This window comes from Rhizopus delemar, genomic scaffold (assembly GCF_000149305.1).
Source record: "Rhizopus delemar RA 99-880 supercont3.9 genomic scaffold, whole genome shotgun sequence".
Taxonomy (NCBI): Eukaryota; Fungi; Mucoromycota; class Mucoromycetes; order Mucorales; family Rhizopodaceae; genus Rhizopus; species Rhizopus delemar.
Window position 1 is genome coordinate 2,239,413 of NW_027137835.1, and position 26,156 is coordinate 2,265,568.

At 35.2% G+C, this 26,156-nt stretch overlaps 10 protein-coding genes across 10 annotated transcripts; 6 read left to right on the forward strand and 4 right to left on the reverse strand.

Annotated features, from left to right (window-relative positions):
• Window positions 1-104: 104 nt before the first annotated feature.
• RO3G_11933 (uncharacterized protein) lies at window positions 105-623 on the reverse strand (the record flags this gene model as incomplete). Its single annotated transcript, XM_067666517.1, has 1 exon — window positions 105-623. One exon carries the CDS (start codon window positions 621-623, stop codon window positions 105-107), a length of 519 nt encoding a protein of 172 aa, XP_067522618.1.
• A 1,682-nt stretch (window positions 624-2,305) lies between these two features.
• On the forward strand, window positions 2,306-2,970 carry RO3G_11934 (uncharacterized protein; the record flags this gene model as incomplete). The annotated part of the gene is made up of 4 exons (XM_067666518.1): window positions 2,306-2,322; window positions 2,378-2,496; window positions 2,605-2,778; window positions 2,966-2,970. The coding sequence occupies 4 exons, from the start codon at window positions 2,306-2,308 to the stop codon at window positions 2,968-2,970; spliced, it is 315 nt and encodes a 104-aa protein (XP_067522619.1).
• Window positions 2,971-3,063: 93 nt separating this feature from the next.
• RO3G_11935 (uncharacterized protein) lies at window positions 3,064-4,535 on the reverse strand (the record flags this gene model as incomplete). Its single annotated transcript, XM_067666519.1, has 7 exons — window positions 3,064-3,207; window positions 3,258-3,390; window positions 3,442-3,558; window positions 3,615-3,983; window positions 4,046-4,180; window positions 4,233-4,443; window positions 4,526-4,535. 7 exons carry the CDS (start codon window positions 4,533-4,535, stop codon window positions 3,064-3,066), a joined length of 1,119 nt encoding a protein of 372 aa, XP_067522620.1.
• A 2,020-nt stretch (window positions 4,536-6,555) lies between these two features.
• RO3G_11936 (uncharacterized protein) lies at window positions 6,556-6,873 on the reverse strand (the record flags this gene model as incomplete). The annotated part of the gene is made up of 1 exon (XM_067666520.1): window positions 6,556-6,873. The coding sequence occupies one exon, from the start codon at window positions 6,871-6,873 to the stop codon at window positions 6,556-6,558; it is 318 nt and encodes a 105-aa protein (XP_067522621.1).
• A 2,857-nt stretch (window positions 6,874-9,730) lies between these two features.
• RO3G_11937 (uncharacterized protein) lies at window positions 9,731-10,390 on the forward strand (the record flags this gene model as incomplete). The annotated part of the gene is made up of 1 exon (XM_067666521.1): window positions 9,731-10,390. One exon carries the CDS (start codon window positions 9,731-9,733, stop codon window positions 10,388-10,390), a length of 660 nt encoding a protein of 219 aa, XP_067522622.1.
• Window positions 10,391-14,559: 4,169 nt separating this feature from the next.
• Window positions 14,560-16,841, forward strand: RO3G_11938 (uncharacterized protein; the record flags this gene model as incomplete). The annotated part of the gene is made up of 6 exons (XM_067666522.1): window positions 14,560-14,640; window positions 14,699-14,792; window positions 14,972-15,105; window positions 15,229-15,545; window positions 15,599-16,098; window positions 16,219-16,841. The coding sequence occupies 6 exons, from the start codon at window positions 14,560-14,562 to the stop codon at window positions 16,839-16,841; spliced, it is 1,749 nt and encodes a 582-aa protein (XP_067522623.1).
• Window positions 16,842-17,868: 1,027 nt separating this feature from the next.
• Window positions 17,869-19,134, reverse strand: RO3G_11939 (fructose-bisphosphate aldolase, class II; the record flags this gene model as incomplete). The annotated part of the gene is made up of 4 exons (XM_067666523.1): window positions 17,869-18,587; window positions 18,641-18,728; window positions 18,798-18,948; window positions 19,016-19,134. The coding sequence occupies 4 exons, from the start codon at window positions 19,132-19,134 to the stop codon at window positions 17,869-17,871; spliced, it is 1,077 nt and encodes a 358-aa protein (XP_067522624.1).
• A 2,173-nt stretch (window positions 19,135-21,307) lies between these two features.
• RO3G_11940 (uncharacterized protein) lies at window positions 21,308-21,983 on the forward strand (the record flags this gene model as incomplete). The annotated part of the gene is made up of 3 exons (XM_067666524.1): window positions 21,308-21,313; window positions 21,402-21,660; window positions 21,817-21,983. 3 exons carry the CDS (start codon window positions 21,308-21,310, stop codon window positions 21,981-21,983), a joined length of 432 nt encoding a protein of 143 aa, XP_067522625.1.
• Window positions 21,984-22,310: 327 nt separating this feature from the next.
• On the forward strand, window positions 22,311-22,838 carry RO3G_11941 (uncharacterized protein; the record flags this gene model as incomplete). The annotated part of the gene is made up of 1 exon (XM_067666525.1): window positions 22,311-22,838. The coding sequence occupies one exon, from the start codon at window positions 22,311-22,313 to the stop codon at window positions 22,836-22,838; it is 528 nt and encodes a 175-aa protein (XP_067522626.1).
• A 1,795-nt stretch (window positions 22,839-24,633) lies between these two features.
• RO3G_11942 (uncharacterized protein) lies at window positions 24,634-25,017 on the forward strand (the record flags this gene model as incomplete). The annotated part of the gene is made up of 2 exons (XM_067666526.1): window positions 24,634-24,799; window positions 25,007-25,017. The coding sequence occupies 2 exons, from the start codon at window positions 24,634-24,636 to the stop codon at window positions 25,015-25,017; spliced, it is 177 nt and encodes a 58-aa protein (XP_067522627.1).
• Between the last annotated feature and the right edge of the window lie 1,139 nt (window positions 25,018-26,156).

Genomic DNA, 26,156 nt, shown 5'->3' on the forward strand with positions numbered 1-26,156 from the left:
TTCGATCATCCAGACCTTGTTATAGCAATTATTTCTTGATGATCTTGAAAGCCTTGAGGCTGAGGATTTCTACTGGAGGAGGTATAATTTTTCCAAAGCGAATACTACAACAGTTTACACCATTGTTGGTATCTGCCGTGTTGTATGTGTGGCATAAGTTTTGTCAAGAGTGTGTCTTCAGGTAGCGTAAAATATCGAAAGAGGAATTGAGCTTGGAGTATGTTTATTCGTTCTTTCATTGTTGATAAGTGTGACAAGTGACGCATAACTTTAATTGAATCTCGTTTAGATGCACCATATATTCGACGTAAGCACTCATTCTCAGCATCTTCGAGTGTTTTTATTTGGGAAGCAGTTAATCGATTGATCGCTAATCCATATTCTAGCCGAGCGAGAACTATTTGTGCATAGAATCTAGTGGATAATAGCCTGTCAAACCCATTAGGGTTGACACGCACAGAGGCCAGTATATTTATCATAGCAAATGCCTTGCGAATGTTGTGTTCTATTAGTTCTTGTGGATTGAGGGAGCCATCTGGTTCAAAAGGAACTCCAAGATATGAGAAGTAATGCTGTTTGAATAAAGTCTGCCCATAAAGCTCGTAGCTTAAGTCATCGTTCATGTCACTTAATACCACGCATTTAGATAGGTTTCAACGGAAGCCGAACGAGAAAATGTAATCTCTGTGAATTCTTAATAGCGTTGGCTTTTGTGCTTTTTTTTTTTTTTTTTTTAGAAATAAGGACTACGTCGTCGGCATATAGCAAGCAATTAGTAAAGGGAACTAATTCCATTAAGGAAGTGTCCTCGAATGACTGCTTCAATTGTAGTCTTTTTCGGTAGGTCATTGATATAAATTGAATAGAGCAATGGAGAAAGTATTGATCCTTATAGAACTTCTGTTCGTGGGTAGAAGAGAAAGAAAGCCTCATTATTAAGAACCTCAAGGTAAACTTGATCAAAAAATGTCGGAGAAGAACTAGTAGTGGAGATGGTGTTGTTGGCTATAGAGACTTTCAGATAAAATTACGAACAACAATGTCATAAGCAGATTTTACGTCGAGAAAAATCAAAGTAGGCTTAACTTTGTGATAAACGCGTAATATTTAGCATATTTCAACCTAGAAAAGGGCTTGATCTAGCGATTCACGATATTCTTTGAATTCGCCTTGCGCTATATCAATGGGAGGGCTGTGGAATTGTATATCATTCTGTAGGCAGTGTTTTAGAATTTTGAGAAAGATCGAGTTCAGGCTGATTGACCTAAAATTATCAGGATCTTTTGGTGTGCCTTTCTTGTGAATAGGTACTACTTGAGCCACCCGTCAACTTTCGGGAACATAGGACCACTTCTAGCATAATTGAAACAATGCTAGCAAAGTTGGTGCAAGGATATGTTGAATAGGAAGCAGCATCTCGTTTTTTACGTGATCGACACTAGGAGCCTTGTTAAGAGAGAGTTCTTGAATAGCTGCTAGGATATCTGGCAATATAATTGGGCAAGCTAATTCAAATGGTAAGCTGACTGAGCTAAAATTCTATCCTTGCATTTCCTGTGTAGTTGCTCTAGTGAATACGCTTTCAAGATGTCTTGCAATTGTATTGGCTGAATGCTTGGGTCCTTCCATTATTGAAAATGTTGGGCTTATTGTTCTTCATTTTTGTACACAACTGATTTTGGCAATTGCTTTTGCATAATGACTGGATGCCAGTTGGTAACAGAAAGATTCCCATTTTTCTCTACGCCTCTTTTGGATAAGTCGTTGTAGTGCTGCACGGGTCCCTTGATATTTGAGCCAGCATTTCAGTTTGTTTAGTCCTTAAGCTTTTCGCCACTTACGATATATCTTTCTCGGTATTCGTTGGGGCCTTTTGCATATTCTCTATTCAAAAATCTTTCAATGGTTCCACTGGTTATAATTGACGTCCACAGCTTGTGTCCAAGGAATGATAAATTGCTTGGAAAAGTTGTCTGTTGAACTGCTCAATGTACGTCGTTACTATTTCGTGATCTCGTAGTGAAGTAGCAATTGTTATTGTATGAGCTTTTAACATAATTTGAGTAGTCTTTTCGAATTCTCTTATGTATTGCTTGAATACCTTGGAGCTTTTTAGTTTACCAAGCCTCCAAGCGATTTGCTTTTCTTCCAGACTTGTCATGGCTTTTTAGGTTATTACGCGAATTTTATTTAAACCGCCAAAATTTCACGCATAAAAAACTTTGCTTTAACTTTAAAAAGCAACACCTAAAAATATAAGCTGTGCTTTTTTTTTTTTTTTTTTATTTTATTTTTTTATTTAATTATGCTTCGCATTTTAGGGTAAAAAGAATAGAAAAAAAAAAGCATAGATTTGCTAATAATAATTTTAAAAAAGAAAACGCTCAGTTGGTCTTTTGCCTAAGACAAATAAACTGTCTTCAAGAAACTTTTCAGCCCCTGTTCAGTATAGAAAGTCAAACCAAACCTCTTCAATATCTGCAGCAAAACCATGGAGTGAGCTATCTACTCCCCAAAAAGGTTTTTTTTTATCTATTCCTTTGCTTTATCGGAACTAAAACTCCTTCAAAGTGGTTGTTGCTTCAAAAACTTCTTTTAATGTAGGTGTCATTTTGGCAGGTGTTACTTTAACATCAGCTGTTGTTTATTACATTGGTTCTGAACTGTTTGGATCTCAAAGTACAACCAATATTTTTTCTGATGCGGTGGATCGTATTCGTGCTAGTGAGGAGATTGTGAATGTGGTAGGAGAGCCTATCAAGGCGCATGGAGAACCAAGTAGAAACAGCAGAAGACGTAATCGAAGAATAGCATCACAAGTAGTAGAAGATCAGGAAAATAAGCCTCATCTGTTTATGAGATTTTATGTGGAAGGCACATTAAATCAGGGCACTGTCATGCTGGAGATGATAAAAGTAATTCAAGTATTTTATCATAAATTGTATAATAACAATCGATGTTATAGGATGAAAAGGACAAATGGCAATATAAGCAATTATATGTGGACATACCAGGTCAAGGTTTACCTTCTAGACGTATTTATTTAGAGAAGCAATAAATTTATTATTTGTTAAAAGAGAATCCTTTCTTCTTGGCAGTCTTTTCTGGAGTCATAGGTCTTCCTGATTCCAAGCGACGTTTCTTTTCTTCTAAATCAGCACGTTGCTTTTCAAGTGCATCTTTCATCTCTTTATGACGAGCATACAACTATTACAGAGCGTAAATTTACATGTAATTATGTAAATTGATAGGCTTACTTCTTCTTCTGATTGCTTCAATTTGGCTTCCTTTTCTTGAACCTTAGCCTGGAATACAGATCTCATTTCTGCTTCCATCTTGGCTAATTTCTGTTCATGAGCAAGGCGTTCTTCTTCCATCTTTTGAACAGGGCTAATAATGATAATGAGTAAATTGAAAATATATAACACAAGTATACTTTACTTGACTTCCTTGAATACAGAAGGATCTTGTTGAATACCCATAGCTGTCAATTTTTCAGTACGGTAATTTTCATATAGAACATCGTTAGTGAATTCCTTGAGTTCTTCCATATGAGTACTAAATTGTAATGACTAAATCACATTGCTCAATATAAACAGCTTACTTTCTCTTACCGAATCAACATTTGACGAAGTTTGATGAAATCGCAATGCTCTTCATTATCAACTTCAATGACACCCCAAGGATACTTACGACCCCTTACACGACGACCGCCTTCAATATCAAATTCTTTATCTGAACCAACAACAGCAAAGGGAATCTTAGACATGATTTCTTTATTTTCAGCGATTGTTTCTTGATCATCATATTCATAAACAGGGGCTTGATAAATTTGAATATTATGATAAGCAATATCAGCCAAGATGCGTTCCTTGAAAGCAGCGACTTCTTCTTCTGTCAAGGTGTCTGCCTTTGCAATCACAGGAATCAAGTTTACTCGAGTATGAAGACGACGCATAAATTCAATATCAAGAGGCTTTAAACTGTCATAAAAATAAGAATATAAATAACCCAATAAGTGTGCTAACTAGATATGAATATTTACGCATGACCAGTGGGAGCAATAAAATAGATACAAGCATGAATACGGTTATCAACCATACGACGACGATTAACACGATTCTCTTGTTCAAGATAGGCATCAAAACGAGCCTCAATATTATCCAAAATAGGTTTCCAACTTTTAATACAATTAGCATATAATTATAGTATATATCAATAATATTGAGTACCTTTCTTCATTGTTGACAAAGTCACCAAAACCAGGTGTATCAACCACAGTCAATCTTAATTTAACACCATTTTCTTCAATGTCCGATGTAATTGATTTTACTTCAACAGTTTGTGTTGCTTCATGAGTTAACTCAACTGTTTCTTTTGGTGGATAAAGCTGTGTATTGAATAATGTATTGACAAGCGTTGATTTACCAAGACCAGATTCACCTATTTATCAGATATGAGCTCCTATTATCTTTCTCTCCTATGCTCTCCTTTTTTTGTTGGCCCCTTTGTGTGTATACGTTACCTACTACCATACAAGTGAATTGAAAACCTTTTTTAACTGACTTACGATGAACTTGATTAGGAAGGTTGGCAAAACCAACATAGCCTTGTAACTTTTTACGTAAAACAGTAATCTATATTAATCAGTATTAAACATAATGAATTGACAACATCTCTTATATTTTACACCAGATGGAGTTGTTGTATTATTTTGATCTATAACAAGAAATGAGTATTTTTTGCTTGTCAGTGTCGATTGTTAGTTCATAATTACCAGACATGCTTATATAATAATTAATTATAAAGAGGAAAAAAGGATTTTCTTAAAGAAAATAAATAAAAATAGAAAAAGGAAGGAGAAGGGAAGAAAAAGGGGACTCAAGGGGAATAGTACTTTTTTGCAGTTATTTTTTTTGTAAAGGGAGGATTTTATTCAGATGCCGCAAGGCGTACACCATTGTTAGTATTAAATAAATTATATTCTTTTTTTTTTTTTTTTTTTTTTGTTCGCTTTTGTTATTTGTTTTGTAATCCGTGCAAAGTTTGATAATGGCAACGAAACCTGAGGTAGAGAACTGAGCAGAAACGTATGGATTAGCTGTTTAGTGACCAACTACTGTTTTCTTTGTGAATCTTGCTACTACTTCCTGAGGCCAAAATTGATATTCTTCAAAAATGAATCTCCAATGAAGTTGCCATAGAGAGAGCAGCACAGAAACTATTATATCTAAGTATGTTGCAGACATTGAAGGGGAGACTTCAATGCCAAAAGAAGAAGGGAGTTGAATGAGGCTGTAAGTCAACCTGGCAGGGTCAACGAAAAAGAGAGGAGAAATCGTTTGCCAGATTTCATGCTTGAAAGGACAAGGCCAGACAAAGTGTTTTTCAGAATCGATACCGCCACAAAATACACAACCAGGGTCTGGAAATCAGTTTGGTTTTAAATGATGAAGACGTTCCTTATACGGTAGTTTGACTCTCTTTTTTCTTCACCAATCAGCCAATCTCTTCAACCCATCTTGCCAGAGTATGTGATAATTTCGTTGAAAATAGTAAGGAAAAAATTTAGGAAAAGAATTGTAAGATTAAGTTGGACAAAACTTAAAAAATAAAACCACGCCGCACAAGCTGGTTGATGAATACTTCATGACGCTGCAAATGTCGACTAAGTTAAGTATCTTATTTAGAAGAAGAAAAACTTATTTGTACAAGAAAATCATAATGACATCTCCATATGAACCCTGCCCTTCGTCGGAGAAAGATCTTGGCTAACGACGGTATTTTTGCTGTATCAGCTGGGAGTGGGAAGTGGCCTTTCCTCCTCTTTTACGAATAAGTATTGGTATAAAGATAGATTCTAATTTAATTTAACGTTCTCATAGATATCATGTTAAATGGTGCGCTATCTACTGCAAGCTATTGAAAGCGAGCCCATGGTCACCCCAATGTAAATCTCCCAATCAAATGTAGCAATAGTAGTAAAATAAAATCTTCTTGGTTTTCTCCTCTAGATTATATTAGGCTAAATATATTTATATTGTATTTACAAGAAAGAAGAAAAAATATTTTATTTTGTAATAAATAGTACTTGAACTATAACCTGAAAAATCTAAAAGAGTTTTCAATGGTGATCCGGGCTACTAGGCACACTCAAGGGTCCTTTCTCTGCAACGGCGCTCATATGTTTTCCTTCCTTTAGCCTGATCATACTTGGATTGGCAAAGCTCAATAAACTTGGTTTACAATCTTGATTTCTATTTGTCGCCACTGCATTCACAGCCACTTTGTGTTCTTCTTTGAGCTGCTAGATTACTTTCAAGCTTTCTTCACATCCGCCTTATATCTGGAAATTAGATTTTTGTATCTGTTATTCTACTTTTCTGCACCGTACACATACCGCTAGAGTCAAGTAAAATTGTATAAAAGGAATCATATAGATATCCTTTTCTTTAAAATCAACAGGGACTACCATCCTCTGCTCCTTATTCATGAGGAACACCCCTAGTGCTTGCATAGACTTGCTCCGACGTCGTATAGAATTGCCTGATAAAATTAATCAATTAAGGTACCAAAAAAATAGTGAAATTGTTGCCTACCATGGCCATGAAGGAAATGAACTTTCAAATTACTGAACGTGTCAAATGTGTCTTTGTTGTACTTCTGTGCAATAGTTCGCATCATGGAAAGCATACCGAACATTGCCTTATAATAGTCAAAGCTGGCCTTGCTATCATCACCACTGCCATATCCAGAAGAAACTTCTGTCAGTAAAATTTCCAGACCAGACAAATCGTCCGCGCAAATCAGGTCATCAGCTTGATATTTGTATCGACCGTATATCAACCCCTTGTTCTTCAGCTGGGTGGTCATTGCCTCCAACTCAATCTCTCCTGGTAAAAATGTAGTTTTGTATCCCTTATTTCTAAGATATTGTGTGCAATTTTTAATACTTATGTCGAATACATAGGAACGGTTACACATTTCTGATTTTGATAACACCCCCTTGTGACAGTTATCGTAAATGTCTTGTTGTCTTATTGATGATAACACCAAAATATATTAACACATCCATTATCATTTCATCATTTTCCTTATTTATACTCACAAATTCTCTAGGATGTCAGTGAGTAGCTTTCTGTCAGCGACCAAACTTCGATCTTCTACTGAGATGTTATGCAAATCTCTTATCCTGGCTGTCATATCATTTCGAGATGTCTAATAGTGAAATTAGTAATGACTTTATGTAAATCATGAGTAGCAACATACCGCCTCTACAACTGCCATGCTCCTTCGAAAAAGCACAGGTAAGTATACTTAGCATCAGTACAGGGAACCTCATCATTGAGCTTCGAATAAAGTTCGGAGGGCAAGCAGTTTCGTCGGCGTAGAAGTGTGCTGACCAGATTACACGATGCTTTTCAGGACTGCACAGAAATGTTAATTATTTGTGAAAAGTGGCGGTATTGATAGGAAGCTTTTTACTTCAACTGCGTGTTTGTTGGATCATCGAGAAACCGTTTCCACTTCACCCAGATGCTGTCTTCTGCTTCTTTTTCCACTCCATCCTCATCATATTCTTCATCATTGTTAATGGTAGTCTTTTTTTCTTGTTGAGACTAGAATCCTCCCCATCGTCATTGAATACCAATCCTTGTTTTTATATTTTCTTCTTCATCATTAGCAACTTTTTGTGCCATTGAGCTACGCAATCGATACTACAAACTACTTAGATAACATGAGCACGATACAATCAAATGTGGGTTATCTTTTGTGTATTATAATTGATCTCACTTTTTGATATTGATTCAGCATGCTTATCAAGAAATGTTGAGAAGAATTTTTTTCTCTGGTATTCTACAAAAATAGGATCAGTACTTCAGAATAATGAAGAAAAAATGTGAACTAATTTTTGAGTAAGCGAGCATGGCATTCACTTTTGTCTCAGCAACGGTACCAGCAATCACGTTCTCCTTGATAATTTGGAGTTGGCTAGAAAGAAAAGAGAGGCATTTCGTCTAGAGATTGCAGGATCTTGTTTAATAAGTTCTTCAAGGTAACACAATAAGGTCTAGTGGGCATGGTTCCTCATTGATCCAAAAATCTATAAATAAAAGTTTTGAGTAAAGTTTAGGAACTTTGAGTAAATACAATTTTTTGGCTCAACCTCTCATTTTTAGTTTATCACTGATCGTTTCGTTAAATGAGCTCAAGAAGTGCGAAGGATTATCCATGATACAGATAATACACTAGTGTCAAATTTGCAGTATTGGTCAAGAAGAGGAAAATCCAGGAGAGTAAAACAAATTCTTACATGGTAACAAATATGCGCGTCTTTGTTTCACCACAGAATAATAAATAGTTGGATTGAAAATGGTGACGTTAATGCATGACAAAAAAGATATACACTTTCAGATATTTGTGATATTCTAAGGAGGTATAAAGAGAATATGCTAAAAATTATCTTGAAGATACAAAAAACAACAGTTGAGAAGATTAATAAGTAATCAGATTAAGTTGACGGCGAAACAAGATAATAGTCAATCACTTTTATTGAAGTAAAATAGAGGCAGTGTTTATCAGTACTAAGTTGTTATATGAGACTACAAGAATATTCCTGGATTCAGGTAAATCCTTATATACTGTGTATCAGTCAATCTAAATATATACATACATATCATAAACATGAAAATGTCGTTTTGACTATTTAATTGACATAGTGAAAGTTACGTTGAATATAGTGTTAAAGATACGCTATATCAACAATATTAAACATTCTTGATCCTATAAGATGGTGATTTAGGATTTGATACAATTGATTGACCAACACTTTAGTTTTAAGGAGGTCAACGTTTCTCATCTTTTAATCTTTCTTTTTAAAGTTAAGTGGGTTGAATATCACGCTTATTTATATGGAAAACCTTTAGATCTCTGCTATGCTTTTCTGGACTTTCGCTAATCGTACAAACCTATTTGGACAATTGTTGACTGATGCCTGATACAAAACTCCTTTCCCTTTGCCGCCCAAAAATATGTGTAAATGCAATTCTCTGGCTGCCAATGATCTATGCTGAACGAAGCAAGTGAGTATAATGATGCCTTGTATGACTACCCAGCTACACCAAGTTTTGTCTTCGACACCATGCTGAGCATTTTACCAAAAATCATGCAATTCAGCGCCTCTCTGCCCATCATCAACCCATGCTCCCAAAACGCTTAGAAGATCCTTTTTCATCTCTTTTCAACTTGATTTCTGTTCTTCCACTCAAATTACTAACTGTTCTTTCCCCCTGGCGTATCAAATGGCCTATTCTTTGTTCCATTTTGTTAGAGATAGACCAGATATATCATGATTCCTCGGTAGAAGATACCCCAGAGTCCATCAGGCAATCTCAGATTCGATGGATTGCTAGCATCCAACTTTAGATTTTTTATTCCTTTTCATTTTTCGCCCTAGAACCTTAAGGATTTTTTTAGATTACTTTTTCTTTAATCTTTGACCTGGCTCTAGCAAAATTTGGTTATGCACAAAAAAATGACCAGTTGAGTTTCAAGAAAGTAGTTAATTGTTTTTGAAACTTCGACACATTTTTAAGAAAATGTGGAAGTACTGTATCCAACTTTTGTAGTCATATATACCAGTAGAATGGAGGGTGGCTCAGGTAGTGCCAATTTACAAAAAGAATGATCCACCGAACCTAGCAACTGCAGATCCATTAGTCTCACTTCCATGTTTCGTAAAATACTGGAACGTTGTCTATACCGATTTCTTGTTGACAATAGTCCCCCATTAGATATAGCTCAAGGTGGCCTTCGTAAAGCTAGAGGATCGTTAGACCAAGCTATCTGTTTAGCTGAAATATGCAATATTCTTCGCCGACACTTAAGCAATAGTATCAACAAAGCACTAGTGACGATGAATCAGCTCTCATCAATTGGTCTTAATCCCAAAGGCTTTAACACACTCCTTGCTCCTAGATTTTATACTCAGATAGTTCGTGCTCAACTGGAATATGGACTGGCAATCAACAAGATAACATCACTCCTAGCCAAGAAACTAGAAAATGCACAAAGCATATGCATACATAGAATATTTGGCGGCTCTAGTCAATCTTCTGTCAAAGTGATTCTGCATCTAACTAAGCTACCTACAATGCAAGAACACTCTTATATATTGCATGCCCAATTTTTGCTACAATCACTAACTCTACCTGATGATATTCTGCTCACCTGCCTATTACCTTATATACAGCGCTCGGATAGTCATTCACGTTGGTATAAACTTTCTAAATCACCTTTGAGGACACAATACCTACCCCAACTGAAATTATTAGACAAACGTACACTTAAAAAAATTCAACTACAGTTCCGTCGAGACAACCTTAATTAGGCGCGATCATCTCGTAACTCTATACTTCTCTTTCAATGTCGTCCAACAATATCGTTAGATCCCATCCTCTGGTTACCAATGATAAGCTCAGAAAGAAATAGATACGTGCGCTGGCGTCTTGACTGGTTACCAGGTGGTAAACTAGAACCCTGTCCAAGACATTCTACCCAGATGCTCACAAAACAACGCGCAATAAAATGACTAGATATGTATAATTGCTTACAAATACCAGAAACCATTCAAGATCCACCATTGTTTCTTCTCAACAAACTATCAACTAGAATACCATGTTCCTCCCACTCTGTCTTTCCATGGTTTATTCGATGGCCGGTCATTTGTACTATGCTTTATGAACTTGACGACCTGTTTCATGATAAGGACCAACTTTCACTGCCATTCCAACTAGGGCAAAGATTCCTTGATTAGCTACCCTCTTCCTCTCACTAGTAACATTCACTTGTTTCCTTCTTTCTTCCTCCTATATCTTTTTTACCCTTGATCCCCAAAGGGATTTTTAGTTTCCATCCTTTTTTTTTTTTTTTTTTTTTTTTTTTTACTGATCTGACCAGGGCGAAAATAATGCAATATTAGACATCATGCGCTCAAAGCGGTCATTAATTTTTTATAAATAGAAATCAAAATTTCAACGTATCCAACTTTTTATCTGTCGCAAGTCGCTCCCATTGGAACCGCCTTGCGAAAGGCCCCGTTTGGCAACGTTGTATCCCACTTCTGGATAGCCTTGATGATCGAACCTTCAATTTTTGCAAGATCAACTTAAAAGTCTCTGTACTGGTCCTAATAATAAGTTGCTCTCTGCCTGTCGTCCGTTATTAACGGAAGATCAGATCATCTGGTTATCCATGACTCGTAGTGAACGTAGCCGTGTCCTTCGTTGGCGGCTTGGTTAGCTCCCTGGCGGCAAACCCAACCCTGCTTGTACCATTCCAATAATGGTTTCACCCGCACCCATTCTATCAGGTGCCTCGATATGCATAGGCGTCTTCAACTACCAATACCTATCGAAGATTCTATGTATTTTATTCTAAATAAACTTCCTCAAAAAGTTTCGATCTTCTCATGAAACTTCTGCTTGATCTATTCGCTGATCTGCTGTCTGTATTATCCTGTATGAAATGGATTGTCTATTTCATGATCATATTCCTCCTCCTCTAGATCCTGGTGCCAAACTGGTAAACTGGTTGTCCTCGTAGTAGTGCTAGTATTTCAGTACGATTTCTGATTTCTTTAAACTTTATACTTTTTTCCCCTCTTGTTTCTTGAGAGGTTTTTATTACTTTTTATCATTTCAGATCCGACCAGGGCAAGTACAGTACAGTGAAGTTACAATGTATTCATTGGTCATTTATATTAAATATAACATTATTTAATCGTATCCAACTTTTTTATTTTATAAAAATGAAGTTTTAAAGACTCATTGTACAACTCTCCCATGTATTAAATGGATGTCTTGTAAATATTTGAAATTGTGCGTGTTCATCATGGAACGTGCATTGACATGATTATATGTAGTCTCTCTGCAAAAAGCAGAACCCCTTTTATACCCTTATACAGAAAAAAGGATGCCACTTCAACAAAACAAAATCTGTCTCCACTTCTTTAATATTGTTTCGTCACCAAAAGAATGACTGTCCTCCATCCATGTTTCCGCTCTATTTGAGTGATTTCATAAAAACTTAACCTATATCTAAGCTTAGATTAACAATTAGTTATGAGATGAGGTCATTTTATAACTTTTTTTTAACTTGCAAAACTTAGATTGATAAAGAGAGAAAGACAATCGGTTTTTTCAAGTCTGTTCTGCTTATTATGTTAGATTTGGTTTAATGAAACAAAATAATCAAAAAACCTCATTTTTTAAAAGCTATTAGCATATTATAAACTTTTGTGTGTAATTACAACTATTGTTTAGTTCAATTTTTTTGAGGGGAAAAAAAGGCTTTGGAACACAAAGGAACATTTGAAATATGTACGGAAAAATTACATTTCATACTTCTTTAAAATTTACTGTCAAAAATCGAAAGCAAACAGTTAGATTTATAAAGAAGAAAATTAACAAACACTCAAAGTAAATAGAATGAATGTTAATAAGGGAATTCAATCTCAAATATCCAAATTCTTTTTCAGGAAAAAGGTGCTTGATATAACGATAAGCAAATAGTATTTTGACCTGCTTTCTCTTATGAAAATTTTTAGTTTATTTTTTATAATCAACATGGGTGGGTTGTGTATGTTTTTAGGGTGCTGGCATCACATCATTATAACACTTTACAGCTTTACAAAATTGAATACTACGGCAACGAGTATCAGTACCCTTCATGATCTTGTCGTCATAAGAGTGACATGCCTAAAGGGAGAATATTTATAATTATTTTTGATGTGCGGAATTCATTGATTTAGCAATCAATAGCTTGCCATATCTCTATCTTTTATTCAGTTCTCTTTTGATTGCCGAACATGTCGATCATTTCTTCTTTCTCTGTCCTCCAAGACGCCTTGTTTGGGAACACATATGGCTTCATTTCTTTGGACATACTATGACTACTCATGAAGTGTACAAGGCTATACATCTTTTAATCTCCCCTCATCAACGATTATCCTTAATATTGAACGAAAGTGTCATTGCTTGCACTATTCTTGGTATATGGAAGGCTCACAGGCGTTTTATCTTTGACGAAGTCCCATTCGACCCCATAAGGGTCTTCCAAAATATCCTCTCTTTAGTTAGCCCCTTTCGGTCCAACGCCTTGTCCTCATTAGTTTAATTTTCACATTCATTATCTTTTGCTCTTTAATGTTACTCTGTTAATCCGGAGATCACCGCTGATATACACGTGACTTCATGTATCTTTATTATTCACTTAATAAACAAATTCGGCTTACCAGCCCCTACAAAAAAAAAATTTATTCCGTTCTCTCCATAAGATGTCAGTTACTTTTCTTCTATGCTTCTTGATTGCTATAATGACTTTATTAAACATAATACCCCAAACACAACAACAGAGAGGTTGTTCTTTCAACTTCAAACTTTTCTTGTTTGTCATATATTTTGTTGTATAAATGCACAGTCAAACCTATTGTATTTCTCTTTCCTTTCCTTTTGATTTTTTTTCTTCTATTCTTTCTTGGCTACTGATCCTTCTTTATCTTCTTCCACTATAAATTACTAAACTTCTTGACCTCGTTGATCAAACCATTTACTATTTATCCTTGCTGTTTTTACTTCTCGGCACACTGCTCACTATGCATGATCTTCTTTTGAACTAAAAGGTGGATATAGTCTGCTTTCATTTCTTTTCTTTTATCCTTTATTTATATACATCTTGTAGATCCTGTTATTGTATAATACTTTCTTGGAAAGATTGCTTAAACATTATAAATTGCTGACTTAGTACTATAAAATGTAGCAAAGAGTAGATATTCACTGGAAACCAAAACATACATTTAAATCCCTTATTTTTAGTTAATATGTTGCTATTGATATTAGTTTGAATATGCATTAAAAAGAAACAAAAGACTACAAACAATTGTTTCTAAGATACCAAAAACTTCCATTGCTTGATACCAATAATCAGAATGATTACGATTATAAGTTTTCTGTTTGGTCAACAATAGCTCAATAACAGAAGAAGAGGTTATCTCAACATGGGCTATGATCATTTGAAGAAATTCACTATCCCCTCTGATATATCATCCTGGCATAAAATCAAGCTCATGAAAAGATATTACTCGATTAGATAAAGACATCGACGAGCATTTCAAAATCGTTTACAGAACCCTGCACTCTTATTGATGAATTCTGTAAATGGATAAGCTGTCTTTTTTCGGGAAGTAAAGCGAGAAATATGTAATGATTAATATCATATAAATAAAATAAACCTCTTTGTCGATTATTCAAGGAAATTCAGTCTTCGTTTTACTACAATTTCCTTGTCGACTTGAGATTTTTATCATAAAAAGTGAAAAATTCGCAGTTAGACAAGTTTAAATATGTGTGCACACCCCTGTATCGTGTGTGGTTAATACAACTTTCATGCAAAATTGTGCCTAGAAAAAGAGGGTGCCTATCGTGACTCGTTATTTATAGCCACCCTCTTTTTTTCTAGATTCTCTTGCGATTCTTTTCCTTTTTTATTATTTTTATTCATATGCGTTGTAATAATTGTGGTTCAAATAAATCAGAAGCTGACGCTGCTTCAGGAACTGTTTACTGTGTTGACTGTGGTACAGTAAGTATACACATGTATAGGATTATATACATCTTTACTAATATACTTAACATTACAGGTACTTGAAGAGAATACAATTGTTGCAGAAGTTACCTTTGGAGAAACAGCCGGTGGCAAAGCCATTCTTCAAGGTTCCTTTGCAGGAGATTCAGGTAAGTAACTACATGTAAATTTTAAAAAATCAGAATCTAATTCTTAAAAAAGGGCGCATTTCTGGTGGTGGATTATTTGGTAGAAATAGAGGAAGGGAGGGACAAGAACAAGCCATTGAAAATGGTAATGACAAAACAAATTATAATAATAAAAAAACTGACATTCTATTTATCTACAGGTCGACAAAAGATTGCAAGTCTTGCCCACGGTCTTCGATTACCTGAACGCTATAGAGAAGCAGGACAAAGATATTACAATTTAGCCGTTGTCAATAGATTTACAAGAGGTCGAAAAAGCGAACATGTCGCTGCTGTATGTTTATACGCAGTTTGTAGAAGTGAAAAGAGTGCACATATGTTAATTGATTTTTCTGATATTCTTCAAGTAAGTCAAGACTTTTCTTTCTTTCTTTTTTGCTTACGTATTTGTCAATAGGTAAATGTGTTTACACTGGGCGCTACATTTTTAAAGCTATGCCGTGTGCTCAATCTTATCTTACCCCACGTTGATCCTTCATTTTATATTTCAAGATTTGCCGTAGCATTAGACTTTGGCGATTATACTCAAAGAGTAGCACAGGATGCTGTTCGTATTGCACAACGTATGGATAGAGATTGGATTGTAACAGGCCGTCGTCCTGCTGGTATTTGTGGTGCTTGTTTATTGATTGCTGCTAGAATGAATGGATTTCGTAGAACACTTCGTGAGATGATTTATGTGGTTAAAGTGGCTGAAGTAACTATCCAAAAAAGGTATGTAAAGGGAGTTTTTTTTGAATTTTATTCTAACTTAAACTTTTGTATAGATTAAATGAATTCAACCAAACAGAATCAGCACAATTGTCAGCTCAAGATTTTAGAACAATTTGGTTAGAGAAACGTGCAGATCCTCCTTCATTTCAAAAGAATAGAAAGAAAGATGCAAACAATACTAATGCTGAATCTGAAGAAGAAAAGGATGAAGCAGTGAACATATTAAATGAGGAACCAAGTGAGAAAGAGAACGAAAACAACAATGAGATAGGAGACAGTTTGAAAAATCTGCAGAAAGTAGATCTTGATGAAAGCCAAACTCAGATAGCTTCACAAATATCAGTATTGGATGAGGAAGCGCATATTTCAACACTTGTAGAAGAACTTGGAGATGAAGGTGCTGCAGATTATGCTCATATCACAAAGAATAAAGAGTTTAATGATTTATCCGAAGAAGAAAAGCTTAAATTGGTGACTACGGCAAAAACAAGAGTTGCCAGAGAAATGGAGGTTTTATTGAATCCCAATTTGGCTGAAGATGTGAAACAAATTAGTAAAGATCTAGAAGAATGGGTACAAGATGAATCAATAAATAAAGCAGCAAAAGAAGTTGGCAAGTTTATAAAGAGTATGATTAAAAGACATGATGACTAATCATTCTTTTATTTTTTAGAGAAGGCAAACAATGCACCTAGAGAAGTAGATGAAGAAGAAGATGAAGAGGAAGAAAATCTATCTGATGTTGATTGTGACGAGATTGAAGCTATGATCTTAACAGAAGAAGAAGTGGCGCTAAAAACAAAGCTTTGGTATAATGCAAATAAAGAATACTTGGAAGAGATGGCAGTACGGCGTTTGGTTGAGAAAGACAAGGGAACAGGCAAAGATAAAAGAACAAAAGGATCACGTAAAAAGAAGCAACAGGTTCCTGCTTCAACACCAGCAGAAGCAGCAAAACAATTATTAGCTACAAAAAAATTATCTAAAAAGATTAATCAAGCAGTATTTGATGATATGTTTGAGTCACCAGAATCTATTGAAAAGATTAAGCAAGGCACAAAACGAAACATTGATGAAACAGGCTCTGAAGGATATGAAGTGGTTGAAGAACCGGGTGAATTACCACAAGCTAAAGCTCAAAAGACAGGTAAAGAAGAGGAAGAAGATGTGGATGATGATGACGATGAAGAGGAGGAAGAGGAAGACGAAAACACAGAATATCCAACATTGAACTATCAACAAGACTACGTTGATTATGATGATTATGGTGACGATGGTGATGATGACTTTTATTAAACTTTGTACATAATTTTACACCTATTTCTTTTTAAATAAACAACTGTAAATCAAATCGGAAATAGTTTTACAAACAATTAAATTTTATAAAAAATTAATGGTCACTTTGAGCGCATGATGTCTAATATTGCATCGCTTTCGCCTTGATCAGATCAATATAGCTTTACATTAAGATATCACGCGCCCATTGTGGTCCCTTAAGATTTTATTAATAGAATATGCTTTTAAGACATAGTATATGAAAATTACAAGAAAGGTTAATTTATTTGAAATAGGCGTGTCATACTTGGTACTCCATATTTACTTTCTTCACAACAGACGCCTTGTACAGTCAAACCTATGGAATTTGTTTAAATGTTATATTTTATTAAAGGTCCAATTGAGCGCTAAAAAAATAAAACAAATAAGTGTCCGCCCGGACCAGATCAATCCGTTTGGAGGTTTGATGTTAAGAAACCCCCCCCCTTCGGGTTCAAGGGTAAAAGATGAGAAAGGAAAGTAGGATGCATAGAGAAGCATACGAAGTTAGTTACATTGTTTTAGCCATTCAATTAGTTTTTTGGCCATGAGATAGCTTGCACTGGATGGTTGTATAGGGTTGTAGTTGATCTAATCCACGGAGGATAGACCATATAACGGGCCATCGACAGGTTCAGGATAGAGCAATACTAGAGGGAACAAATGTGCGTGTCGGAAGCATATTCGAAAGGAAAGATATAGGGTCAGCTATTGCTTCAAGCATACAGAGACGGCGATGTGTATTTAGGCAGCTGATGGCGTGACGTCTTGACAGGTTGTTGTTGGGATGGTAAGGGCAGGGTTCGGGAGCCATTTATTTTTGAGAAACGCCAAATTCCATATGTTTGACTGTACCTTTTACAACAAGGCGCACGGAAATTCAATTATATTTGAATTTTCTTTGGTTGTTCTCAGTCATTTGCAGGCAGACAATACAAAATCTTAAGCACAAGTAAAATGATACAAAAAAAGGAAAGAACATGAAACTCCTTTTTATTATTATTATTATTTACAATGTATCAACATTGCCTAGATCTTTACAAGCTTGTTGGACTCTTTGAATCATAGACTTCTCAGCCTCTCGGATAAAGACACGAGGATCATAGTACTTCTTATTTGGCTTATTAGGTCCTTCAGGATTACCAACTTGAGATTGAAGATAATCCTTTTTGTTTTCATAAAATTCACGAAGACCCTTCCAGTAAGCCCATTGGGTATCAGTATCCACATTCATTTTGACAACACCATTACGAACAGCTTCGGCAATTTCTTCTTCAGAGGATCCAGAACCTCCATGGAATACAAAGAAAACAGGCTTTGGGTCATTGTTCTTAAGTTGCTCCTTAACATAAGTCTGGTGCTTACCCAAGAGTTCAGGGTGTAATTTAACATTACCAGGGGCATAGACACCATGAACATTACCAAAGCCAGCAGCAATAGAAAAGAGGGGGCCAACTTCCTTGAAAGCACTGTAAATATCCCAAATATCTTCAGGCTGAGTGTAAAGAGCAGCATTGTCAACACCAGAGTTGTCCACACCGTCTTCTTCACCACCCGTGATACCAATTTCCATCTCAAGCCAGCAGTCAATGGCAGCCATTCTCTTGAGATACTTCAGACAGATCTCAATGTTTTCTTCTTTGGCTTCTTCAGAAAGATCCAACATGTGAGAAGAGAAAAGAGGCTCACCATGAGCCTTGTAATACTGTTCATCAGCATTAAGCATACCTATATATACGTATTGACCTATTTCTATTCTTATTTACTGATGTAAAGCTTACCATCAAACCAAGGCAAAAGCTTCTTGGCACAGTGGTCAGAATGGACAACCACCGGTATACCATAGGCCTTAGCTACAGCACGAACATACTAAAAAAGACGCGTGCATTTTATTAGAATCAGATTACTGTACTCATCCTTTATTTTTATTGTATTTACCTGAGCACCAGCAACAGCACCAATAACAGAAGCTTCTTGATTTTTGTTATCCAAACCCTTACCAGCAAAGTAGGCAGAACCACCTTGAGAGAATTGAATGATGATAGGGGACTTGATGTCACGAGCAGCTTCAAGAGCAGCATTTACAGTACTATATTAAAAACATAAGCATATGAGCAAACAAAGATGAACGCGCGTGTCTCTGCATGTATTTATACCTGGTAGAAGTACAGTTAATAGCAGGAATAGCGAAATTGTGTTCTCGAGCATATTCAAAAAGCTTTAAAAGATTTTGACCAGTAACAACACCAGCAGGAACAATATCAAGGAGACCCATAATTTAGAACAAAAAGTGAATTGGAACAAAGAAAAAAGAGAACAAAAACAGGCTCATGTTGCTTTTATTTTCGATATTAACTTTCCGATGTCTTTCCTGGGAAAGTTTTTTTTTTTGTTTTTTGTTTTTTCTTAAAGGACAATTTTAATGATCCGGATATTTCCGTTTTTTGCTCATGAAAATTATCCTTGTGGTGGTAAAGTGAGCTGAATCTAAATCGGTTTCCGCCTTATTTCAATTGAAAAGTAAAAAAAGGGGGTTTGTTAATAGCTTAATAGTAAAAAAGAATGTCCTTTCTCGATTTGCATTGTACAAACACCTAGGAACCAGAACCTTGTTCTCAATTGAATGCATTAAAATAGTTCTGAAAGTTTATTATATCATTCCATATCCCAGTACATCAAGGTATTATTTGTAAACAAATTGTAATCTTTCTATTCTTTATGCTGTGCTTCCCACAGATTTCACGCGTTCTATGTTTGAAGGTGTTAAGAGATTGTTTTATTATACGAAGCAGAATAAATATCATTTCAATAGTCTCTACTTTTTTTAAAAGAGAGAGAGAGAGAAAGGATCATTCACATCTGAATGAAAGCGTTTTATATTTTTCTCTCTCGTTACACATCAATGCAAATATATACACGAAAGAACAATCTGTGGTAATGAAAAAAAAAAATGTTTGTGTTATTATTTATCTGCACTAATATATAAAACTATGAAATAATATTAATACTTCATAACAATAAATTTATAGTTCTTTTACCATTATTCCCTCTAATAAATGTATCGCCGTATTTATTCCTTAATCTTCCATCAACATATTCTTCTGTATTTTCTAATGCAATGTTCATATAACCATCTAAACATGCTAATACACCTATTTTAACATTGTAAGAAAAGTTTAACTGTGCAAGTACAACGTAAGTACCTTTGTAGTCTATGCCAGAGTTTAATTTCACTTTAACAGGTTTTCCTAATACTGTTCCTAAGAAATCAGTAGGTTTTCTTGATTTTGTTTGATTTTCCATTATAAATATAAGATAAAATAATAAAAAAAAAATATTTGAAATTTTTTTTTTTTTTCATCTGAGTGTAAATTAAAAAGACTCAAAGCTTCCCAGTGAAAGCTCTCAATTGCAAAATTTGGCATTAAAACATATCTGATATAAATTAATTCAATTAAATTGCTTATAGTATCAATATGCATTGTAGAAAGTGATACTTTTATTATAATAAAGACTATATTTAGAAATATGATAAGTGTAGAGTCTGAAGTTTGAAGTTCTGTTCATCTTCATGATATGGGATTCGTGGCAGAACATTTTGAAATGGTTTTAATTACATTTTCTTTCTTCAAAAGAAAAGTAAAATAATTTGACTTTTTTGTGCATAGAATAAGCTTAAATTCTTAAAGATGATGAATAGTATCAATAAAATTTCGCAAGAAATCCTCGCGAAACTTTCTCTTTTCAGACTGAAAGGTAAACATTTCCAAGCTGATCCTCAACACAAGCAATCTAATAAATGAAAAAGACCTTATTAGAGCTGTAAGATCCTGTAAAACTGCAACAGAAGAAATAACAGTAATTCAAAAATAAAGCGCCATACAAATGTTACAAAGCTACTATATATTCACATGCTCGGTTATCCTGCTCATTTTGGCTAAATGAAATTTTTAAAGCTAGTTATAAGCCCCAAATACGCTGATAAGCGTTTGGGTTACTTGGGTATCATGTTGCTTATTGATGAAAAGACGAAAGTTTTCACTTTAGTGACCAACAGTTTAAAAAAGTAAACCTATTACTGCACACATAGAGAGACTTACAGCTGTACCTCTTTTTATGGTGACCTGAATCACAGCAATTTATTTGTCGTAGGCTTGACGTTATGTACAATGGGTAACATTTCCTCTTCTGAAATGGCTCGTGATTTGTGTTCAGAAGTTGAAAAACTAATGGAGAGTCCAAATATATATATTCGTAAAAAGGTACCAAAATAATCATTTTTAATTTTGAATTAAAGGTTCAATACTATCCTAGGCTACTTTATATGCTTTGCGTATTATTTCAAGAGTGCTTTAATTACACGAAAATTTTATCTCTAAAACAAGATCCCTTTTAAGCGACCGCAGTCATGGTGTACTTATTACTGGCTTTACATTAGGAATAGAGATATGTCAGTAAAACCCCGAGAATATTACAGTCTTTAGAAAAGTAATAAATGAAAATTTGACACCTAAATACAATATCTAATCTTATTATCATTAGGATGTATCTTTGTTAGTCAGGCATCTTAAAAACCTTACCAGCACTGGGTTTTCACCTGAACATGATGTGTCAGGTATCACTGATCCTTTCCTTCAAGTCAAAATTCTTTGTTTATTACGTATACTTGCTAATGGTAATCGTGAAGCATCCGAAGCTATGAATGATATACTCGCTCAAGTTGCAACAAATACAGAAAATGCGGAAAATGTGGGCAATTCTATCCTGTATGAAACTGTATTGACAATCACGAATATTGAAAGTAAAACTGGGCTACGTGTACTGGCTGTTAACATCTTAGGAAAGTTTTTGAGCAATAGAGATAATAATAATAACAGGCAAAGAGAGAGAGAGAGTAGAATATAAAAAATTCTGAATATCCAATGTTCAAACTTTTTTTTTTGATACGTCGCTTTAGAAACGCTAAACAAAACAGTGAGTATTGAAACACAGGCAGTTCAAGATATTTCTATTCGTCATCGCGCCTTGGAATTAAGCTTTACATTGATCAACGAAGGAAATATTCGTGTACTTGCACGTGAGCTTTTAGCATTTTTAGAAGTGGCTGACACTGAATTTAAGTAAGGAATGACTACAAAGCTCTCCCTTGCAGCTGAGAGACTTGCACCTAACAAACATTAGCACATTGACTCCATAATCCGTGTACTAAAACTAGCCGGGAACTATGTCTATGAAGAAGTATTGGCAGAATTTATTAGTCTTATAGCAAATACCTCTGAACTTCATCAATGCACTGTTCAAAAATTGTATAGTGCACTGAAGCAAAACATCACTCAAGAAGGCTTAGTACTAGCAGGCGTATAGGTGATTGGAGAATATGGAGATATACTTGCCATCAGCGGTAACTTCAGTGAGGAAGAAGATATTACAGCAGAGGTTTCAGATGCTTCAATGGTTGGATTATTACAAACTATCCTTTTGGGCCCTTATGTCAAACAAGTGACACGTGAATATGTAATAACAGGTCTCATGAAACTTTCTTCTCGCCTTTCAGTTAGTGGTGCTCAAAACAAGGTAAAAGAACTACTCAACCAATATACAGCTAGCAAGGAAATCGAGATACAACAGCGTGTAGTTGAATATACCAACCTATTTTCATATGATTCTATCCGCCCTGCCGTACTGGAGCATATGCCTGTTCCCAAGCCCCGTATTATCATCAGAAATAGCTCCAACTTAGATAACTCTTACAGTACTTACTTATCATCTACTAGTAAGTCTAAAGGCCCTACCGATCAAGGTTTACTTTTGGATTTTATGGGTATTGGTACGAGTGGAGGTGATAGTGGCTTTGGTGACAGCTCTGTCTCAGCATCATCATCTCAACAGCCAAAAGCTTCTAATATTGACTTCCTTGTTGATCGATTCAGTAGCACTCTTCATATTCAGTCTCAACTCCAGTTGACATGTGAACAATAGCCAGCGAAAGTAATTCATTGATGAACCCTCATTACAACCAGCAAACAATAGCAGCTTGAATCGCCTAAATATTTTGGGACAAAGGCTTGCAGAATTACCAATGTTATTTTCATCGGAACTTATATCTGATTCCATTACTGGTTTTGAAGCATACTCAAAGAATGGATTATCTGTTCGACTTTTGCATTCCAAAGATTCACCTAATCCCGCAATCATCAATATACAAGCATTATTTTCAAATAGTGGATCTTACGGCGTCATTAACAATTTGCAGTTCCAAGCCGCTGTACTAAAAAGTCGGCCTTTGCAAATGAATTCAGCTACTAGCAATACAGTTCAACGTAATACAGTAGAAAAACAGCTTATGCGAATAAATAACCCACAACTGGTATGTATTTGTAAAATGAGAGAAACATGGTTTATTTAAATCTTTATATAAACTACAACCAAACTTCGACCACTCATATCGTATGAAGTGACAGGTTAAAAGGCAGATGATGCACAATATGGACCTTTTCCTGAAGGGGTATTATAAATTATATAAATCGTGGCGTATTTCTGGTTTGTAACCATTTATTTATTATATTTGTACATATTAATTGATAAAACTCATCCAATTATCACTTTTTCGCGCGAGAAATAATAGAACATACGTATTTGTTTATTTCAGAGTTGTGATTGACATAATAAAAAGTTGCTGTGAGTCACACGCTTTCAAATCAATACAGGTATATATTTATAAAAACTAACCAAGCATTTTTGTTAATGAATCTTTAATCTTCATCTACTCATAGAGCATGTATCGCAGCATGAGTTAATGAATAAACACGTTTTTACGAGGTGATGTCGTATTTACCTCATTAAATACTTATTATTCGTATGAGGTTACTCAAATCTTATATAAGAAATAACAAGTACCGAATACATAATATTATATATTACATATCCCCTAAAACTCATTCTCAGTATTAACCCTAAATATTTATATTTTTTTTTGTATAAGTGTGAACTTTATTAAAATTGAATTTTAATTATTCTAAATCTGGTAAAACTAAGTGACGACTTTGTTGTAATAAAGCTAGAGCAGCAGACAGAGACCAAGGGGTGTCATCAAAAACGCATATCCAGTGTTGTTTCCATACAACTAAGAAAATGAAACCGAGTTGGCACATCGATGTAGTATCTATCTGAAGGTTGTCTGCAGTGTTCTGAAACGTCACTAGGGCAGTCCATACATCTTCTGAAGTTTTGAAGCAAGAAGCTAAGTTCATTTCAGCCAGAGCAGCAGACCAAAACACCCGCTTTGTGGGACATTCAACTACAAAATGAAACGTATCTTCCACTTCCGTGCAAAAACGGCAGAGGGGTGAGGGAAAGCTGGTGGGATTCCAGCGAAAAAGCTTTGACTACACCAATAGAATTGTGTAGAAGTCGCCACCAAGGCGTGATTGCGGCTTGAGGGAGTGGCAGTGCCCAAAAGGTCTTCCAAACAGAAGACAAAATAATTTCAGCTGGAAGGCGTAACGGTGGATGTATGGTTTGAGGGATATCTTCTAGGAGCTTGTTCCAGTTGCGGCGTATAGCCTGAAGAGTAACAGACCGAATGGCTATAGACTTACCATATCTTGAACGTAATAGCCAGTGAGAGCTAGATGGTAGCCAGTCAGAGTCTCTGGGGGAGAAGAGTACAGGAGGATAAGCTCCTTGCTCTGGTGTATTTAGAAAACAGCAAAAGAAGGTTGGGAGTTGCAGAGTAGCTTCCGAAGGACCTGCCGACGGGAAAAGCTCCCTTGCAATGGCCTTTAGTTTGGTGGATCTAAGAGTTCAAAGAACTAATGTATTGCGTGTTTGTTCCCAGGAGAATAGGCCAGATAGCAAATATCTCAAGGATAGTGTAGAAAGCTCCACTGTAGATGGTCTCTCAGTTGCGGGGTGTTTCGAAGTCAGTATCGCAGAGAGGGGTAAATCCAGAAACCAACGCACCGGCCAGCCAGAAGAAAGATCAAAAGAAGGAAGACGACAGATAAGGGTCATCATGCGACCTAATAAGGGGGGGGTGATACTAGCGACCGGTATCTGTCAGGATATAGCATGATCGGTAAGATAGATGTATGTCCAGTGTACAATTGCAAAGCACGGACCAATATACAATATTTATATTGTTCAAGCTCAATACTAAAATTGACCTTGAACTCAATTCGGTCCCTGAATAATTTCATTTCCTATATAAAGACATAGTTTGATTAAATGGGTTCTCTCTCTCGTCTTGAAATCTAATAAAAAGGTTACATAGAGACTCATTCATTAGTTTTTCAAGCACTGTTTCCTTTTTATTTCTCGCTCCATTATCTGCAAATATCTCACTTGCTATAATAATATCTCAGTCAGGATAAATGTTTCCATAACTGATGATCTGGTAAGCAATCGTCATTTCATACTCAACATGCTCATATCATCAATAAACTATATTACAACCAGGTCGTACATTTGACTATGTGAAGTTAATATGAATAAAGCTTAATATAAAAATTTAATTAAAGTCTTTTATTAATCTGTGTTGGGAATAATGTCAACATACTAGTAAGGATCATATCTGATTTTTTTTTACTAAAATAAAGTGACTATAATCTTAGGTATCCTTAACATGTATGGCCCTTACTCTTTCCTGAGTCTTCACTTTTCCTTTTATCGTTTGCTTCAAACTAGAATGGGGCAATGTTGTATCCGCACAATTGATAAAGTGAACATTCATGGATAAACTTAGATACTACGGAGTTATAGTCTAACCATATCTTTATTAATAGATGTAAGACTTCTACAATAGCCATCTTTGTCTTATTATTCCTATTGGCATTCTAACGACTATACCGAAACATGGTTACAACAACCACAGTTCAATCCAATCTTATTCGATAGTTATTGTTAGATCAATAATTTATTCACTTCATTGTTCCTTGATTCGTCAAGAAGACAGCGGCTATTAATTATCCACTATCTTTCCTTTGTCTTCCCATATCATTCTTTTAACCAACCAATTGAAGTAGTGGTAAAGATCCAGACATTCAAAAAGCATAAATAGCCTCAATTATTTTTATTAACAAAGTCATATATACAATCTTTAATTTCACAATTATTGCCTTTTTATTTTTTAGTTTTTTTCTCATATTTTATATTTGGCAAAACAGTCCCTATTTTATACTTAAAGGACTTTATGCAGTTTCTTTTTTAAGCCATACCAATTTTATAAAAACAGACAAGGCTATTAAACACAAGTTAAAGACCAAAAATATAATGACCTTCGATAAAATAGAAAGTCAT